Source organism: Nestor notabilis, unplaced genomic scaffold (genome assembly GCF_000696875.1).
Source record: "Nestor notabilis isolate BGI_N333 unplaced genomic scaffold, ASM69687v1 scaffold24504, whole genome shotgun sequence".
Lineage (NCBI taxonomy): Eukaryota > Metazoa > Chordata > Aves > Psittaciformes > Psittacidae > Nestor > Nestor notabilis.
Window position 1 is genome coordinate 91101 of NW_009924668.1, and position 19659 is coordinate 110759.

The 19659-nt window shown below is 43.6% G+C and overlaps 1 protein-coding gene across 1 annotated transcript in view; it reads right to left on the reverse strand.

Moving 5' to 3' along the window:
- The window catches only part of LOC104404321 (glutamate receptor ionotropic, NMDA 2B-like), a gene marked incomplete at its 3' end in the record, with an annotated part of 90610 nt that extends 82875 nt beyond the window's left edge, over positions 1-7735 (reverse strand). Inside the window, exon 1 of the mRNA XM_010012721.1 lies at positions 7301-7735. Within this exon, the coding sequence (XP_010011023.1) occupies positions 7301-7711 (411 nt within the window). The remainder of the gene's footprint in view (positions 1-7300) is intronic.
- Positions 7736-19659: the final 11924 nt, after the last annotated feature.

The following is a 19659-nucleotide window of genomic DNA, read 5'->3' on the forward strand; positions in this document are numbered from 1 at the left end:
CTCAACAAGCTCCCAGGTTTTATTTAGATAAGCGCTCACAGATTTGGAGATCTAACTACATCATTAGTGTGAATATCAAAGTTAGAAATCTAGCAAGAAAGAACTTCACAAAAGCCTCATTACTTGCCAGGTCCAAGCTGGGTGGAAAACCACCTTTTCCTCACAGATAGTGCAATATTTCTTTCCCAGGTAGACAATGGCAACACCGCATTTAAACATCAGTTGGAAAGAAGTTAATTCAGCTTCTCTTTCCCTCAGGTATGTTGCAGCAGTTGCTATCAGAGCTAGGCAAGGAAAGGCCTCCTGTCACTCAAAAGAAAACATCATTATAACAAGAGAAGAAAACCAACGCTCTGTACTTCTGGAAAAAGAATTCTATGGCCCAAAATAAAGCAGCTTCTAAATAGCTACAGAAGGCTGACGTAAAGGAATCAGACTTCAGTTTTGCTTGATATTGGTCTGGGACAACTTCTGCCAAGGGAAGGCAATCATGCCTCCGTGTAGTCATCTCCTTCAGCATCCTATCCCTGCCCCAGCACTGCCGCTGCCCAAAAGTACCTCACCAAGGTCCCTCCAGGTTCTCTCTTCCCCAACCCTGAGATACTCAAGACCAGAGGGTGCCTTCAGGCTTCAGGTCTCCAAGGCTTTGCATTTCCAAGGCTCAGGGCAGATATAAAGTGCAACCAGTAGAAAATACTGGATGGAGATATTTCAGGGAAAGTTACCAGATTATTTTCTTTTAAATTGGGGGGGGGATATAAAATTCCATATTTTCTCTTGTGACTCTTGAAAACAATACCCCCAAAAAACTTAAGGCCTTGAAATGGAGTTCCTCCCAAGAAAATGGAAGATAAAGTAGAGGAAAACTTCACAGGTTTAACAGCAGATTATTTTAATAGGGTATTTAATAAAAGAAATAAAATATTTCTCTTGAATGTCTTTTTTTTTTTTTAATTGAAATAATATTGATGAGAGCATTTGAGCTCTTGTTTAGAAAATGAGAGCTAACATTGATGGATTTAATGGCCCTGGGGAGAGGTTAAAGCTCTTAGAAGTTCATTTCAAGGTTTCCTAATATCTGAGGGATTTTAAGTGCTGTAATTCATCTGTAAAGCAATAAATATTGTTCTAGGAAAATTCCCAGATGATAATTACAATCCACAGAAACACACTACATATATTCCCTTTCTTTACATGAGAAAATATCATTTTGTTTGGGTGGATTAGGCAGAGATGTAAACCTAAATTACAGATCCACCTGGCATGTTATTACATGTGTATACTCATGGGAAAAAACAACACTGGCATACAACACTGGCTTTAATTGTTTATAACTCTGTGACCCATCTTTCTTCTCCCTCCCCAACTTTTGCAGCAGACTGGTAGTTTCAGGACACATGATATTTAGTTCATTATTTGTGAGCAACACAGAGCTTTCATTTGGCAGCAAGAGGAAATCGAGTACCAAAAGCAGAAGTGTATTAATCATGTCCTCAATAACATTATTAAAAGCTTGAAGGGAAACTGCTGACTTTGTTATTTTATTTTTTTTAAATCAAATTCATCTTTGTTAACCACTAGATTAGTCTAAGAACATTTAAACCATTACTATCATCAAATGTTGTTTCAGAGAAATGAAAATGCTTTGTGAAATTACGTGAACTGTATATAGTTTTGCTTTGGAAGGAAAAAAGGGATAGAAATCTTTTGACAACATTGAACCATACCCTTTCAACATCTGTAGATCAAAATGTGTCTTTTCCCCCTCCTGCTTCTAAGCAGCATTTTGTTCGGAATTTATTTCACTTCAGTTCATATAATCCGTTCAAAGGGAACTTTTTCTTTTGGTTTTTTCCTTCACACAAGGACTCTAAAAATTTCAGATGTCATCCCTAATGGAAATGAAACAAATTTACATCCAAAAAATGAGGTTTGCATTCCCTATGCATCCCTATTATTTAACCTTTGGAAACCTGAGAGTGAAAGTGCTTTCCTTTTAATTACAGATCTTCTGCTTTTAGCAGCACTGTCCCAGTGTCTTTGACTTTGTCCTGGTTTCAGTGTGAATCTAGGTGCTCAGCTTATCCACATCATTTTAGCTTCACTGTACCCACAGCATCACTTCACTGCACTCTGACCAGCAGCTAATTTTCTTCCCTGGTGTTTTCCACCTATTGTTCAAGTTTGTACTTCGTCCCCATCAAAATACCAATAAATATCATTGCTACAGCAGCATGGAGATCACAGCTACCTTCAGCATTGAGAGAGAGACAATGTGTCTTGGAAACCTTGACAGAAAGCCAAAAGAAAGGGGACAGGGATTTACGAAGTGGGGATGGAAAAATGGAGGTGCAATTGCAGCTTTGGTGTGAACAGGGAAGAAAGAGCAAGATAGTGCAGGGAGTAGCAGAAGTCACATCTGTGCTATGTGAGAAAGGAAGGAGAATCTGGCCTAGAACAGATCAGGGATTTTAGATTTCAGGTCAGTTTCATGCAGCTTTCATACAGATTTTATTACAGACACAACTGAATTTAACAGATTATTCTTTCCTAACATTTTATTTCCACCAGTATGGCTACCCTGTGTGGGGAAGCCCTGGAAAAAATAGCAAGCAATGCAGAGATAGAGAAGAATTATTTTCAGCTGGGAAAACATAATCATTCTCTTCTTCCAATATTTTTCCTGGGTGCTGCCTGGACACCACTGTGTTATTGTAAATCTGCACAGGACAAGAAGCTTTGGCAAAATAACATGACTGTGGAGAAATAGTGAGGGACAGTTCCACTAAAAACGATCACCAGCTGTGCTATAAGAGAACCCGAGGCATTTTCTGCCCTTACCTTTTCTGCTTTCATTATCACCAAGTTGAGATTTCCTGTTATTTTTTAAAAATAAATAGTCTCTCATTACAAAACAGACCAACCAGCCAAATGCTGTGGTCATTTTTTAGGCAAAAAGCTAAATCTTTTCCAACATCATGAGTATCCTAAATCTGAACAACATTTCACTCAAGATACCCATGAATGTATATTGTTATCGTTATTTCCTTTTCTGTAACTGCACCTCTACTCCTAGTTCTGGGAAGAAGTGATTTTAAGTAATATTGAAAATATAATGAAGAAAAGCCCAGCCCAGATTTCCAGGCTCAGGTCTGCAAACACAAGATATTGGTTTGTCTGCTTATCTGAACTGAAGCTTGGTTTGCAGCCTTGAAGGTTTCCTTCCACCATCAGTCTCCAAACACACAGCATTCTCATCCATCAGCCATTTCCACACTGTGATCGGATTGAATTTCTGCATTCAAAAAACAACTGAGAAAGGAAAAATTATTTTAAATACTAGAATGGGAGCAGATATGCCCACCAGTCACAAGTGCATTGCAGTCCTCTGGACAATGCAGACTAATGCCTAAGATCAGGCATCACAAAGCTGTAAAAAGAAATATCATTATGGCAACTTCAGGGAAACTGAAGAGACTAGGAAGCTTCCACAAGCAAAGTTCTTGGATCACAAGACCCTAGCATTGGTGGTGGTACACATTTCTCTCCTCTCCATCTGATCTATTCCAGATTAAACACAGATTATCAGTGATCCCTTTCTCATCAAAGGTCCAGGTGACACAATACCATTATCCTAGTCCCTTTCCAAGATATTAGTACCAAAACAAGGACAGGTGCTTCCGTGCAGGGCTGAAAAAGTGTGATTGCTTTTCTATCCTACCCCACAGGTGCAGGACTTGGTCCTCTGAGAGGAGCTGTCACAGCCATCACTCCCAGCCATGAGGACCCTTCTCAGCGATCACTCCCAGGCCACCCAGCCCAGACAAAATGACTACTGCAGTTCACGCTGTTTGGTGTCACTGCTGGCATGTTCAGAGACTAAAGGGACTGAACCAGGAACGTCAAGACTCTCCCTCAGCCAAGTGGTCTCTCCAGAGCTCAAGTGAGGCACATCATGTGTCTATTCTTCACCGTTTTCCTGGAACTAAACCCAGATCACAGTGTGCACACAGATCATCTGGGCATTTTCTTCTGATGCCAAATTAGGCAAAGATTAAACATAACACTTTGTAACAGCTAAACAGGTGGGATTAGAGGCACCAGCACCAAGGAGAGAAACAGCAAAAACATACGCAAATGCCTGTATACTTATTTTTCAGAGGGAAAACACAGGGAAAACAGAAGATATAAACATTATCCACAAAATCTAATCAAATGCAATATTGAAAAGCATGAGTTTGAACAAAATCATCAGGAAATCCAGATGTTACACTGCTAGCAACATACCTCCACCTGCTATGTTACACCTACGGTAGGATTCATAGCATTTAACTTGAGGCATCACAAGCAAGTCAGCACTTGGCAGAGGGAGACAGGACTGTCCTACGAGCATTTCAGGGCACCCTGAGGTGGGTAGGGTGAACTGTCCTCAGGTGGTTCCCCCCTCCCCACTGGTTGTAACGGTGCCCAGACCTCCAGCTGGCAGATAGCAAACTGCTAGATGCACATTAACTGAGAGGAAGCCAGTCTATAGTGCACATTATACAATATTTCTGTCTATATACACAGGAGAAAAGAAAATTCAGGCTTGAAATGTTCTCTTCTTTTCTTTTTCTTTTCTCGCCTACCCTTTCAGGTCTTAATTTACCAGCTTCACAGTATATTACAAAGCCTTTTTTACACATGGACTCAAATTTCCTCTCAGAAACACCTATTAAACTCTCATTGAAGGTGAAAGAATTTCACATGCTACTCCAAGGAAAGTGGTTTGACTGAGGAGCTGTTTTGCAGTAACCTCCAGAGAAGAGGGGCTTATCTGTCACACTAAGGCATTAGTGGCTTGTAGTGCTCTTTAGGTCTGCATTGGCACTACTGATCACAAACGCACAGGGAGCATAACAAAGCTATAAGTGCAGGGCTGAACCTGTGAAATGCTGAGCAAGTTCAATTGCAGCTGACTGCTGTGGGTGTTGAGGGGATGCTGAAAGAAGCAATCCGCGCTTGCAGGATCAAACCCCAGTCACAACTCATCTGCAAAGAATATGACTACGAGTCACTAAAAGCAAAGCCTCTGTCAAGGCCCTCTGTGGAAAATAGATTATTTTTTTTAAGGACTTACTAGGCTGACTTCAGTATTTTTAATAGAATATCAGCGTATTTACTCTCTAACATATTTTAATTCAATTCATCAAATAAATATTATCCATTAAAGATTATGCACCTGTGAATCAGAAGCTGTAAAGGTCAGCCTTTTCAATTTCTATTTTAAAAAAATAAATATCTTGGCCTTTCCTAAAACTGCAGATCTTTGTGTGTAACCTGCTTCTCTCTGCAAAACTTCAAAAAGAGGGAGTTGGATAAAACTGAGGTCTCCATTCACAAGGCTTCCACTTTTTTGCTCCTTGTGGGCAGCCTAAATACTCTTTAGAAGCGAACCAGTGGGGTACACAGGGCAGACGTGGGAGATGCTGCCTTCCCAAGGAGAGACTAGAGACAGGTAGAAAGAAAGATCTTTGCAAAGTGCAATAGGCCAAATTTCTCTTTGAACTACAGCAGCGTAAATCTGTTCTAATCCTGCCAAAGGCAATGGGACTATGCTGGATTTACACTGCAGGAATCTGAATCAGAATGTGGCCTGCCACGTTCAAAGTCACAAGGACCTTTCCCCAGTGCTTAGGAGGTCTGGCATCAGTAACTCTTACATTTGTTCAAAGAAGATATAAAACATCACCAAATGCATGAAATGCAGCACTTGAGTAATGCTTCAGACCCCTTTGGCACAGACATTGATAACCATGCAATGCAGCAGGCAGGAGAGCATGAAGATGCAGCACTGTTGCCTGACTGTCCTCCAAAACATGTGAGTGGAATGGGGCAGAATGACTTTATCACATGTGCAACTATTCCAGGAGAGAGAGAGACGAAAAAGACTTGTGATTATTTTATTCAGTGACTACTTTAGTGCAAAGGCTGATACGACAAAATAACACTGCATATTAACTGTATGTTATTTGGCAACTGAACAGTTGGTCAAAGAGTGAGAAAATAATTAGTGATTAATTTATTACCATTTACTCACCTACAATAACCTGCACTGGATTATTTATTTACAACGTGAATAAAGCAGGAAGTGCCTGTATTTCTCAGCCCACTAGATCTCTTTCTGCGGAAAAGCTGCCACAGTGGCCAGTTCAATTCTCCCCCTTCATTCAATTAGGCTCGATTCTGTCTAGTTAAATGTCTCAGATTTGCTTAAAAGTGGCCTGTAAAAGAAAAACGCTGTTGGCTTGAGTCCCTGTTTACTTCTTCACCAGGCACAAAGTGTGATCAAAAGTGTCTTCTCAATAAAGGGCTTGGCCCTCACCCAGTCTGGTACTGACCCTGCAGGGAAAGGGACAGCACACTTCCCTCAGGTAGTCCCACTGGCCCACAGCAGTGGGACTTTTAGCCACAATATCTGGCAAAATGTACACTCAGGTATGAATTGCTGGGTTCCCTGTTCCTCCCAGGGGAAGACTGGTATCAGATCCAGCTGCATCCAATGAAGGCTCCCCTAAACAGAGAGGTAACAGCTGGCCAAAGATGCAGCTCCCTCTGCATCCTACCCTGTTCAAAACCAGTAGCAGGAAGGCTTGTTTGTGAGGTAATTCCCCAGAAGACTGGCTGAGGCCTGGGAAAACAGTGAAATGTCAGTGATAGGAAGAAATAAAGTAGTGCAGTGGAAAAAAGAAAGACTTAGCTGGACTGGTTCAGACTGGTTAGTTGCTCTAGCTAATACCTATTTAACTTCAGGAGCTAATGAACACTTCTGAGAGAGGATGGCTTTATTAAAGATTCAATTATTTTCCAATTAAGATGTAAGAGCTGTATTAAACGTCCCTGAAAATATCACAATGTCCTCCAGATGCATGCAGGAAAAACCCAAGCCAGCATCCTTGGCTCTTCCAAGGTAAAACACAGGCAAAACTAAAACCTCAAAAAAAAAATTAAAAATCACAATTGTCAGGGGCTCTTTATCCTTCTAAGGAAGAAAAAAGGGCTGATTCTTTTGTAACTCTCTTCTACTCGCTCCTCTCCCTCCTCAGTTTTTCTCTGTGCAGATAATTCCACATGATTAATAGGCTCGTCTCAGCAGTGCTACACACAGTCAGCCCTTTTAATCTCTCTTTGAATCTGAGACTCTCTAATCCCCCACCCCTTCGGCCTCATGAGACTACACCTTAGGATCACAGAATAAGATATATCTTTCTATTTTAAGTTTCGATCTGCAGGTGTGCAATAGCAAAAATCTCAAATTTACCTTATCTGCCATGATCATAGAGGAGCCTCCATGGATGCCCAGGATGGGAGTGAGGGTCTGGGCAGAGATGAAGTCCAGGATCTGGGCAATGGCTTCCTGGTCTGTGTCATCAGCGAATACTACCCCTTGAATCTTCCGGTCTGACATGAGGTCACAGATGCGGGTTATGATGCTCTTGGGATCTGTCTCATTCATGGCAACCAGTTCCACCCGAGGCACCACTGAGAGGTGGTGGAAGTCATCTTTCTCGTGGGCATCTTTGATGGCCACTTCGTCTGAAGTCCCCACCAGGATGACCGCAATGCCAATGCTCGGGTGGCTTTTCTGGGCATGGGCACCGCTCCCTGTTGTTGCGAGGACTGCCAGCACCAGCCAAAACCCTGGAGAGTAGCACTCCACCCTGGGCCTCATCTTCGGCTCTTACACTCCCTGAGTGAGGAAATAACAAAAAAGGAGAAAGGGAAAGTGATTAATTGCACTCAGCCTTCAAGGCGGATCCATTGATCTTCCTCAGCCACTAGCCCTCCTCCCACCCGTCCTTCTTGTCTGATGCCCAGCTCTTCAGCTACATTCAGCACTCTGTTGAACTTGGTGGAGTCAGCCCAGCCCAGCCTCTACTTCAGAGTTTAGAGTCACTTCAAAGAACAGCTGTCAGCAGAAGATGGGATCATGTCATCTCTCAGGTCCCATGTCACTCTGAGATCCGAGTCAAAACTGATAGAGAATTGTCCTTTGATGAGTGATCAGCTGTCTTTGTGAAACTAATTGCTTATGTCAAGCCCATGTCCAAGTGCTTACCCATAACACAAAGAAATTACTGGTGCCTGTGATCAGTTTGGCCTTCTTCTGGAGGTGTAGGCAGAAAGGCTAAAGGGACCAGGCAGATAAGGATTCCCTTTCACTTTCTTAGCACAGCCCCTCCATGATAAAGTGAGGACAAATGAGCAAGACCATTGGATCTATGCTGTATTCATTGCACGCAACCTTCTTACCACCAGGACACACACAGCTCCAGTCTGTAGTACAGTCAACCATATGCCTTTCACCCATACAAGGTTCATTTATCTTTAAAAATCCAGGAACACAAAAATCCCTATCAGTTGTGTCCAAAAGTGGATCAATGAAGTGTGGGGAAGACATTCCCTCCAAGCTCATATGACAGCTATTTTTGCCCAGAAGCAGAAAGACCCACAGAGCTTACAAATGTTCACCCTCAGCTACTACAACCAGGGATGTTACACAGATCTTCTCCCTGAACACGTCCACTTTATTTTGTAATCACAACAGCAGAAATGGAAAAACCCAATGAGGTCATCTCTCCAGCCCCTGCCTAAGCTGGACTGGTCCCTGCGGGACTGTTCCTAGTTCTTTCTTTATTCAGTCTTGTTTTAATAATAGTTCACATTTTCACGGCATTTTTCTTCCTCAAGGCACTTTACAAACACCAACGAATTAATCCTTGCAGCATCTATGCAGTGTAAATATCAGAACCCCCCTGGGCTGGGAGCAACAGCAGAGCACCGTCCCTCCATCTGCCCACCACCCCTGTGGGAGTCAGCCCACCCAGTGTGCCCACCCAGGGCCATGCTGCTGTCACAAGGAGATTTCAGGCATTTCAAGCTGAAGAAGACTCCCTCAGCACAGAAGGTCCTGGTCACCTATTCACACCCATGACTGTTCTTCAGCAGCCAGGCATGCTTGGAATAAATACACCAGCCCTGTGCTGCTTTGCATTACACCTCTGTAGCCCAGGAAAGATCCAGGAACGGGACTGTTTGCTGCTACACATGCCTCTATCAAATGAACAGAAAGCAACAGCAGCACGGACAAGGATGGCAGTTCTTCAGGGAGGCTGGACATCCACAATACAGCAATACCTGGCATCAGCCACTGAAAGAGAAAGAGCACAGGGGGCCTCATCTTGTCCTGCCCTGGAGAACACACAGGCTCAGCACCTGCTTCTTCATTGTCATGCTAAGCAGAGAGTATGCATCCTGAATTGATAGTACCGGAAAAATAAGCAGATAATAAAATAGATAATAAATATGCACCGGAGGAACCAAATCCACTTAAGAGGCTGAAAGGGACCACGGGTGTGAAGCACCAATCGATTCTAAACTCTCTGACGGATCCACTTTCTGAGAGATGCTCACAAGGAGAACCAAGAGACTTTGAGAGTTTGGCAAAATGAACAGCTAACTTCATTCCAGCAGGACTGTTATCTCCAATTACGAGTCACTAAATTAGATTCCTTCACAGTGAAATGCAGTCCCCACTCCTGCAATGCTTTATTAACTTTAATGCATGCTATACGCTCTCTGTCTCTCCCTCTCTTGCTCACTGACTTTAATGCTATATTTGTTCTCTTTAAAATATGTCTCCTGTGATCCCTCTGCATAGACTTACTCAGTATATTGCGCTTGGTTAGGCAATGGCTAGCTGTGATGCCCAAGGACCAGAGTGTAGGTTTTTCCCAGCCCCCCTCCCACCAGGGATACTTTATAAGGTCTTCCAACCCAGGGCTCATATAGCAGTGATACCGAAGCTATGCAGGCGATCGTGGGAGCTGTCTGCCTTCATGCCCAAATACAGAATTCTCCCACTGGGAAAAATACCATCCAGGAACCCTGTTCCCTTCTCTTCACCTGCATCAAAGCCAAGAAATCTCTAGCATCTACCTCCAAGCAGCAGCAAAGAGCCCACATCCTGAAGAGCACACATGCCGATCCATCAGGTGTCTAGCTCATGAGATGTGCCCCCCAGGCAGATTTTTCCATTCAACACAAGATGAATGGAAAATGGAGCTCCCCATACAGAGCCAGAGCCTCAGGAGCTGGCCAGATAAGCATCGAGCAGCAAGGGCTAGGAAGAAGCTAATGCAAAGAGGAGGTCATCAGTGCCTCCACAACCAACCCAGCATGTCCATTTTGGATCCTCAGCCATAAGCTCTCTCCGGATCAGGCAGAGAAATATGTAGGTAGCCTGTGCTGTACCACCCAAGACAGCTCTCCCTTCCTCTCTCATTCACACGTAACACTTCTGTCATGACCACAATGTGTTTCAGGTGCTCCATGAGCAGCCTGCAAGGCAGAGACCACTATCCCTCTGAGGTAACAGCAGGTACCAGGTCTAGGCAGGGCTCCCTCATAGGATGGGACCCAGGGATGTGATAAGGCTGGGGAACACAAATAAATCACATCCAGCCCAGGGCTGAGTGGTGGCCTCAGCTATTCAGCTCCCACAAGGCAGCAACAGGTTCACAGCACAGAATTGAGCTGCTCAAAGACTACAACAGGGGTGCTCACAGTGTTACAATCCCTCCCCTGCCCTCCTTGGGGCCACTTCTGCTCACATACACGTGCCAGCTGTTGTGGAAAGGGACTAACATCCCAGCACCAACCCCATCTCCCTTTCTTCATTGGGTCTGGCTCACTGAAAGCCCCTTTGGAATGTGTGCTAGTAGAGGAGAGGCTGGGGTGAACCAGCACAGGCTTACCATCACAGTAATGTGACCCCAGAACAATTGTGACAATGTGGTTTTGCATACAGAGCAGCAAGTTTTATCCATTCATTTCTATGCTGTTCAAATACAAAAGATTGAGGCACCCAGTCAAGGAAGCACTGGAGGCAGCATGCAAACCTCCTCCTGAGTGGTGCTCTTGATTCCAACATGGAAAAGAAATGGAGAAACTGACGCACGATGAAATTCACAAGCAGCTGACAAGGCTGCAGCTGTAAGACGGGGTATTTGCCCTTAGTTGTTTCAAGTAACTTTAATATTGCTAGAGTTTAATTTCACCAGTCAAGAATTATTTTTCAAATGTGCCAGTATATTTTATTACAAAGTATTTTACATGAGCAGGCTTTTCCCTTGGTGGTGGTGTGGGGCAACACTATATTTGGAGTCTTTTCTGTGATTTTGCCACTGCAAAAGAATATAGTAAATCCCAAACTCCAGTCTGGTAAGCATAATCCTTTACACATTACTCCACACTATTGTATTGTCTCTTACTCCCTGGAAAATAATATGTGACAGGGCCATAAGACAAAGTGGTTTTGCAGACATGTCTATATTTAGGTATAAACATGCTGTAAAACCATTATACCTCTATAATCTCATTTTACTTACCAATAAAACGCATCCACCATTGTAGAGGAATGCAGCAACTACTTAGTGCTGCAGAGCAATGTTACACAACCACCGTTAAAACAGAAAGGCAAAGCTAACTTCCCCAATTGAAAATGCAAGAGGAATGTAGGTAGTCAGACAGTAATTATTCAGATTGGAATTTGGCCAGGACCAAAGGTTAGATAGCTTAAAAATATCACGAGAACCTTATTTGACACTGCATTTTTATGTGGATCAGACCTAAGATAGGTATTAATAGAAAATTATTAGGCTTTACAGGCAAAATACAGCTCAGCATTTAGAGATATTTCTGGATGATATTTCAGAACACAGAAAGTACACAAATAGGTCACTGTGCACTCCACTAGACTAACTGTAAACAGAGTACTATCCAGGCAGTCTACAGCAGAGCTTGGCAATCTTCAGGTCAGATAAAGAAACTGAGGCAGAACATGGGCTGGTCCCAGGAGTTTTGTCATATGTCAGTGCTGGTACTTCCTTCTCCTGCAGTCGTGCCAACTAGGCAGCCTTGCACAATAGCCCCTAGGGAGGGTATTTGCAGGCCCCTCAAAACCTGATCTCCAAGCTCAAGACAGCAAGAGAAAAGGAAGTCCTGTAATAGTGCGGTCCTGGACAAAAATCTGTCTTGATAGTAGTTTTCCTAACAAGGAAGGAGACAATGCTTGGGACAGAAGGCTGAACAGTGTGCACTAGCCAGCAGCAAAGACAACTTCACACGTACGTTGGCTCCATACCGGAAGAAGAGCAGCATCACCTTAACACCAGCCTCCCTATTCTGTACTTCCCTGGAGGGCCTTGGGGAAGTTCATATCCCAGTGCTTTCTGGGCTTTGCTCACTGGGAGCTCTGATGAGGTCCCAGGTGGTTAAAGGACTTCAGGCCACACAATCCAAATTCAACAGCTGATTTTGCATCTGCACCAACTACAAAGTTAATTCCCAGTCCTACACTCATCCCTGATCCCTAGCCCAGTTCCAGGACTCACCACCACCCTCAATCCCACTACTACCTAGAGATAGATGTCCTGCCAGCCCCAGTGTTACCATACCCTTCAGTATTTTATCACCTTTGACAGCATCATAATTCACACTGGCTTCTATTTCTCCGGCAGTTTGAGCAGCATCAGACAATGAATCAAAAAGCAGTCCTTGTGTTTCAGGCCCTAGTTGGGGGTAGGAAGAAATCCATCTCACCTGTGAGATTCTTTACAAAGCTGGAAGGTACTTTGTGCCTGGTATTCAGCACAGCACCAGGGAATAGCAAGTACACTAGAAGAAAATGTAGGAACATTGCACTAGACATTCTACTAGGCTGTCTGGCAAGGAAATGACTGTATGTCCAGACCAAAGAACGTTATTTCTGTGTTTACCAACTGCAAAAAATTACTACATATTTAATTTTTCTGTCTACTACCTGCCTTAAAGGTAAACTCCAGGAGCTATGACCATCCATGCAAAGAAAGGAGCAGGACTGACTGCAGTCTCAAACTGTTACTCCTAAGAGCTGGGGCTTAAAGCTATATATCATGCTATAATTTACGCCTAAATTTCTCCAACCGCCTGATTTTTGGCAACCCAGTTCCAGCTTAGGACAGCCTCCCATTCTCATGGCTAGTGCCATCTCCCCAACCCAGATACACTGCTTATTGTATACCACTGAAGAAGCATTCTTCATGTTGTAACCACTGTCCTATTGCACCTTCAGCTCAGGCTATTTGTACTCTGACAACTCTCGCAGTGCTGTTCCCCCTACTACTGCTTACCAGGTAGGTGACATAAGTGCCTATAAATCTTCTTCTGGCTCACAGCCCTGTCGTTCCAGGAATTTTGTAAACAAAGACAAAGAAAAGAGGGATGGATCTGGGGCACAATGGATGTGTCTTAGAAGTGCCTGCGCTCTTCAGGTGCTGATAAACAAAATGAATGATGCTGCATGACATTCACAGTAGGAAGATGGCAAAGACTGGAGACAATGGAAAGATGACTCTGAGTAAACACCCCACCAAGGGCATTTCAGTAGTTTTAGATGAAATCTTGTGCAGCTCAGTTTATTTTAACTAGCTTTGAACATCACTTACATTCTCTTTCTGATATATAAATGTTCCTATGACAGTAGTAGAAACATTTCTCCAAGGCCTTTTGGGCAGGTCCTCTTTCTACTCTCCAACATATACCTTTATCCATGCCTATAACGTCCCACAGAGTAATTTATCTCTAACTTACTTGCAAAAGGCTTCCTCTTTTCCCTTATTTCTCTCAAGTCTGTCTTTTTTTATTCAGGGGAATGCATCACACCCCCCCCAGACAAAGCTTTCAAAGCCCTTGGAGCTCTCTCGCAATACCTCACTGTTAGCTTTCCTTCCACGGATGCTGGGTGGAAAGCAGCACGTATGTTTAACTTCTATTCTCTACTTATTCTCTTTCAAGCTGTTCTTTTTCTTCTTAAGCCAGGTAACAACTCCTCCGTGACTTGAGCAGTGTCAGATTCATCCCACATATCACATATTCATTCCTCCCCATCTTCAATGGCTAGTTTGCTCTGTCTATAGAGTGTGTATAGAGGGATATGGTGAAGAAGTGCTTCTCTTTTTTCTGCCCCATGCAAAGGAGAAGAGCAATTCTCTCCCTACACTTAGGCGGTACACAGAATGCTTTGATCATCAATTAGACCCATATCATTCCCAACAGATGAAGAACTATGACTTATTATTGTAAGCTTGCCCAAGGGTAAGTTCTCGGTGTCCTTCCCACTCCCTCCCACCCATATATTTTGCATATCACGGGTGATAGCTGATACAGCCACAGCCTGAGAGCTTCTGTTGAGACCAACACCAAATGATTCATAGAAATTACAAATTAAAATCCTCTGCTTAATAGTCTTGCCCTTCCCCCAGCCACTTCAGGATTGCTGTCTATGGCAGCTGCTTTAGCACACTACCTGCTCTGAAATGACTTAATAAGATTTTACCACTGCTAGGAGACAGCTCCAAGGCTCACATTTAGAAATGTTTCCCTAAACTCAGCCTAAATTTTCCCTTTGCTCGGCTGCCCTGTTACTTTAATAATATCTCCTTCCCCCAAACTAAACAATTTCTCCCTCTCGACTCACCTCTTCCACCATGAAAATGCCTGTAGATGCTTGTCTGATCACCCCTTGGGACTTCCCTCTTCTGGAGCAGAAGTTGAGCTGCGTTCATCCCTCCTTGTAATCTGAGTCCCCTCAGGTCCTCATCAGGATGAGCAAGGGAGGATGAAGGTAATGGCTGGGTAACTGAGAGCAGGAGCAAGTCTGACCTGCTTACCCAGGCTGGCACACACGTGCAGAGCTGCGGGACTCAGTGTCACACACACAAAAGCCATTAAGCAAGACAGCAGGTCAGTCTGGCATTGCCCAGTGCCAACTTCTAAATGCCAGAGCATAGAGACTTGGCACAGTCACCATTCTCTGCGAGCCTGGCTTGCAGAGCAGGGCTAGAGCCACTATTCCCCTGCCAGGATCTCACAACCCCCCCAGCATCCTGCTTGGACAAGTTTAGGGGGATGAGACAGGCCCTCCCTGCCAGAGACTGAAATATCCTCACCACCTGGAGGGTTCAGTTGTCACAGCTGTTACTCCATGCATGCTGCATTTAGAACAAGGGTTTCAAAGTTTACGAGACATACGCCATTTCCCACTTCTGACTGTTGTCTGTCCCATCTCAGACCTGGATCCAGGCTCACAGCAAGGTCATACAAACCAAGGGATGTGCTGCTGTGTGCATAGGGCCCCTCCAAAGGGATTTCAGTATGGTTGAATGCAGCTTTGCCTCCTGAAGTACAAGACTAAGTTTAAACAGGCAGCAGAACACTGCATTGGAGCAACACCAATTTTGCCAATTAAAATCAAACTGGAACAATTCAATAATCCATGTGGCAATCCCTTCCTTCCCATCTTAATTGTCCTCTTCCAGTTTTCATTTCCAAGCAGGAATCAACAGCACAGTGATAACATGAGAACAAGCATTTTCCAAAAGCTAGGGATTTAAATACCTCCAGTCCATTAATATCCATGAGAAACGCACATTTAACTTCACTTGGATGGTTTGGAGAACACATCCTCCTCATTTCTCATTATTTGCTGTATAAATCTGAGGTTTTCTATTCCATCTTAATCAACTCTGCATTTAATGCATTGGTAGATTATTATATTGACATTCAAAATTTAAAAAAAATGACAAAAATTTTTGCTTCCAAGGCTGGAAGGACTTTTCCATTTCTGAAACTCTGTAGCACCTCACTCAGCACCCGTTTATTTCCTGCATCGTTTCATTAAAGGGAAAACGGAGAGCAGACAAACAGAGACTGCACTGTCTCTTGAAGGCAGGTGCCAAACCCCATGCCAGTGCTGAAATCCCATGGGTTACTCAAAGTCTCACATCAAGAGAGTCTTAAGTTCTTGGGATGCCAGATATAAATACTATAAAAGCCAAATCACAAGGGTTTCTTAAAACATATTACAAGTGGTAAAGAAAATATGGGTTGGGGTTTTGGTTGTTTTTTTTTTTAATGCAGAAATTGAATGATACCTTCTCCTACAATGCTGAAAATCCCAAAAAGGACATCTGAACCAGAGGGAAACAGCCTCAAAATACACCTGCACTTTGGATACCATCATCCAGTGTATTGCCAATCCCCTCAGATATCATGTATGACATGGGATAAAGTTTATTTATGTTAAACCTGTCCGTTAAGAAAGATCTTCATGAGTGCATGTTTCAATCTTGCAGCCCATGCAGCAAGGGCAAGCTAGGAGAAACTATTTGCGCAGCCTCTGCTCACTGTGGCACTGTTACAGCAAATCTTAAACAGCCCTAGAGTACCAGAGCTCACCTGATCAGCCTCTCGTAAAGCTGTTACAGACAGCAGAAATGGCAGAGAAGGTGGCTTGATGTCCAAAACACCAAGATGAGAGGAGGGTAAAGATGTGAGGGAGGCAAAGGAGCCGCTGCGTGGAGGCAGAAGGATGCAGAAAGAGACACATCCTTTGAGCTGGTCCAGGAAAAAGCAGCAGTGCTATGGACACTGATGGGCCACATTTCACAAACTGTCAGCACCCCTCAGGAGCCTTGTGATTTCCACCAGTATGCAGCATTTCGGAAAATGGGGTTTAGTCACCAAGGGACATCATGAAAATGCCAGCCTTGCTCATGAAATGAGACAGGGAATTAACCTGGAAGTGAGAGGGACCAAGACGTGTGTTTAGCATGGGCAAAAAGGCATGCCAGAGCCAAGAGGGTTGAAATCTGGCCCTGGTCAGGCCACTAGAAATCATGGCTGAGTATCCAGAAAACATTGTTGCGAGTGTCCTTCCTTGTAATTGCCCATCCCTTATCCCTTTCTTTTTCCTCACTCCAATTCTTGGTAAAGGACTTCTATGCTCCTGTTATCACTACTCATAAAAAAACGTAACAAAATCTGCCTAGAAGTAACAAAGAACCCCAGTGTGTGTCATCAAAGATAGTGCCATTCAAGATGCTTGAAATTGTACACTTCCAATCCAGAAGCACCCAAAAAAGGATTCATCCATTTAGAAAGACTTGATCCTTATAATAAATACTAAAGCCAGAATGAAGGGAGAATTGACAACAACAAATCAGGAAATCTTTCTGTGGTCTCATTTTTCTTCTTCTTTCCCTCTTTACTCTCCCCACCCAACATTCTCTGCACTCCCTATCTTTCTCTCCTTGACTTCAAGGACCAGTAAGGCACCAGCCATCAAGCCTCTGGATACAATATGCTCTCACAATACATTAGTGCTGTGCACTAGACCATGCTGTGCCTGTGATTGTATGACAGGTCAGGGCCAATTCGTCTTACTAAGACCTTCAATCGATAGTGTCCAGAAAGCTTTCCCGGCTGGAGGAACCCAGCCCAGCAGCCACTGACCTCTCCCTCTGCTCAGCACTCAATCATATTTATAGAGTTGCAATGACAGAAACATATACAGCCAAAGCCACATCTGGACCACAGCTAGTCACTTGCAGTTGATGCTTCAGGGACAGGGTGGGAAGGCCCAATCCAGTTCAAGTAAACAGATTGCATCTGGCTCAGCTGAATGCCATTTCCATGCATTTTATCCTCTGTTCTCTGTTTTCTCCAGCCTCCTGAATTCATTCATGCTGGCTGCTTCAGCTACCTTCAGTTTACCCAGGTGTTCATTCTTCCATGTGCCAGCCAATGTGTGCATGGAGGTACCAGCCCATGCCTCCTCACAGCCCAGCTCCACCACTGGCTCCCTCAGGGTGCAACTCAGCTCCCTTGGGTCACATCTCATTTACACAAAAGAAGTCCCTATAGCTTACATTTGCAGCAGGGGAAAAAAAAAAAGGCATTAGTAGTAAGAGAGAACAACCACCAAACGCAGACAATTGTCACAATAGAGAATATCCTACCAGTAAATAAAAATCAATATGGACAAACTGTAGCTGTGAGTTACTTTGCTTTCACATCAGTTTACACTTTTAAAACAGAGTAAGAGTTTTAGTATAAAAGAAAATCCAGAGTTTCAACATTCTACATGAACTTCAAGCTACAATATATGCTGTGAACTACCACCCTTCTCAGATTTCTCCATCCACCACTTATACCTAAACTATTTTTTTGTCCTTCGTGGCTCCCACAATCATTCTATTCCTCACTGTCATATTTTCAGTCCATCCTTTGCACCCCCTAGCTCCCTTGTATTCAAACTGTTAGATGTCTGGGTTTAAATCTTGAAAGCATGTAGGGGATGAACCACAAGTGAAGCCTTGTTATGTTAGTCCTCCATACCACCATCTAAAATCAATAAGCATTTTTTTGAAAGTGTAAACATCGTTGTTTTCTTCCTCACCCTTTGCCTTACTCTCCTCATCAGAAAGATAGAGATGCATCTTCTCTGCTTCATAGAGTTATAATGTTTAATTATTTATGGTATTTAAAGTACTTTTGGCTCTCAAGCGATGGAAGCCACAGGAGCTGAGATAATAATCTCACAGGATAATAAGCTCACAGGAGCTGAGATTATTATTATTGCCTTCTATTGCATTTCCCCGAAGGCAGCAATGTCTTCTTGTGAGATCATACCCAACATTACTCACAGCATCCCAACAGAGTGTATTAAAACCTGTATGTCCAAGATCTTCAGGACAATAAATCCTAGTTTAAGCTAGGAGTAGAGAGAAAGGAATTACTGTAATACCATAAATAGTTGTTGGTTTCCAAGCAAAATCCCTGATATTCAATATCGACTTTGCCACATTGACTCAAACTGCAGCATACTGCTGATCAGTAGTTTCTGATGAAACAACATGTTGTCAGCAAATGTTGGTTTGTTAAGCCTATTCTCATGAAAATATCTCAACTCATAATGACAAATTTTCACTTACTCCAGAGCAGTTTCCTTGCTGGCGAGGAAGAGAAAGAGCAATGCAGAGCTTTGGAGAACAGGGCAGAGCTGCAGCGGGCAGCCAGCCTCCGGGGTTTGGGCTGGAGGGGCAGCTCCTCCATCCAGAAATTTTAATCCAGACCTAGAAATCTCCTATTTCATCATGAGATCTGCCCTGGGGTCTGCCATGGATCCAGGGAGTCTGGTTCCAGCTGCTTGTTAACAGAGGAATGTAAAGCCCAGCTCCATCTCAATTCACTTGCAGAAATTCAAAATACAACATCTCCCAGTGAGAGTCTCAGAAGTGGAGACCCTCAGACCCTGGTTTTAATCAGATCTGGGGGAGGTGGCCAGGCTTCTGTAGCATGGCCAGAAAGTCCTGGGAGCTCTGGTTCCCTCCTAAACAAAAATCCCGTTCTTACACCACAGAGCCCAATACCCCAAGAGTTCTGGCTGGTGCTACAGCGTCTGAGGTGCCAAAAGTCTAGGATTCATAGAGAATAAGTTTTCAGATATAATTCTGAGGGCCCAGGGCCTCAGGCCAGGCCATGAGTGAAAGTGGTCTAAGCTACAAACCCTACAAGCCCTGGGACCAAGGGGAAGAGACTAATAGCTTTGACAGGTTCTCTACAGTTACTAGTCTCTTTTATTGGTTCCTCTGAACTTGTAGTTTCCTAATATTTGCAGGGAGAGGGAGGGAATTTTGCCATTAAGTTCAGACTAAAAGTAAGTTTCTACCTCTGACTGCGCCCCTGCCTGGCAAACCTACTTGCAGCCTGTTGCCCTGTGATTGTCAGACTTCACCA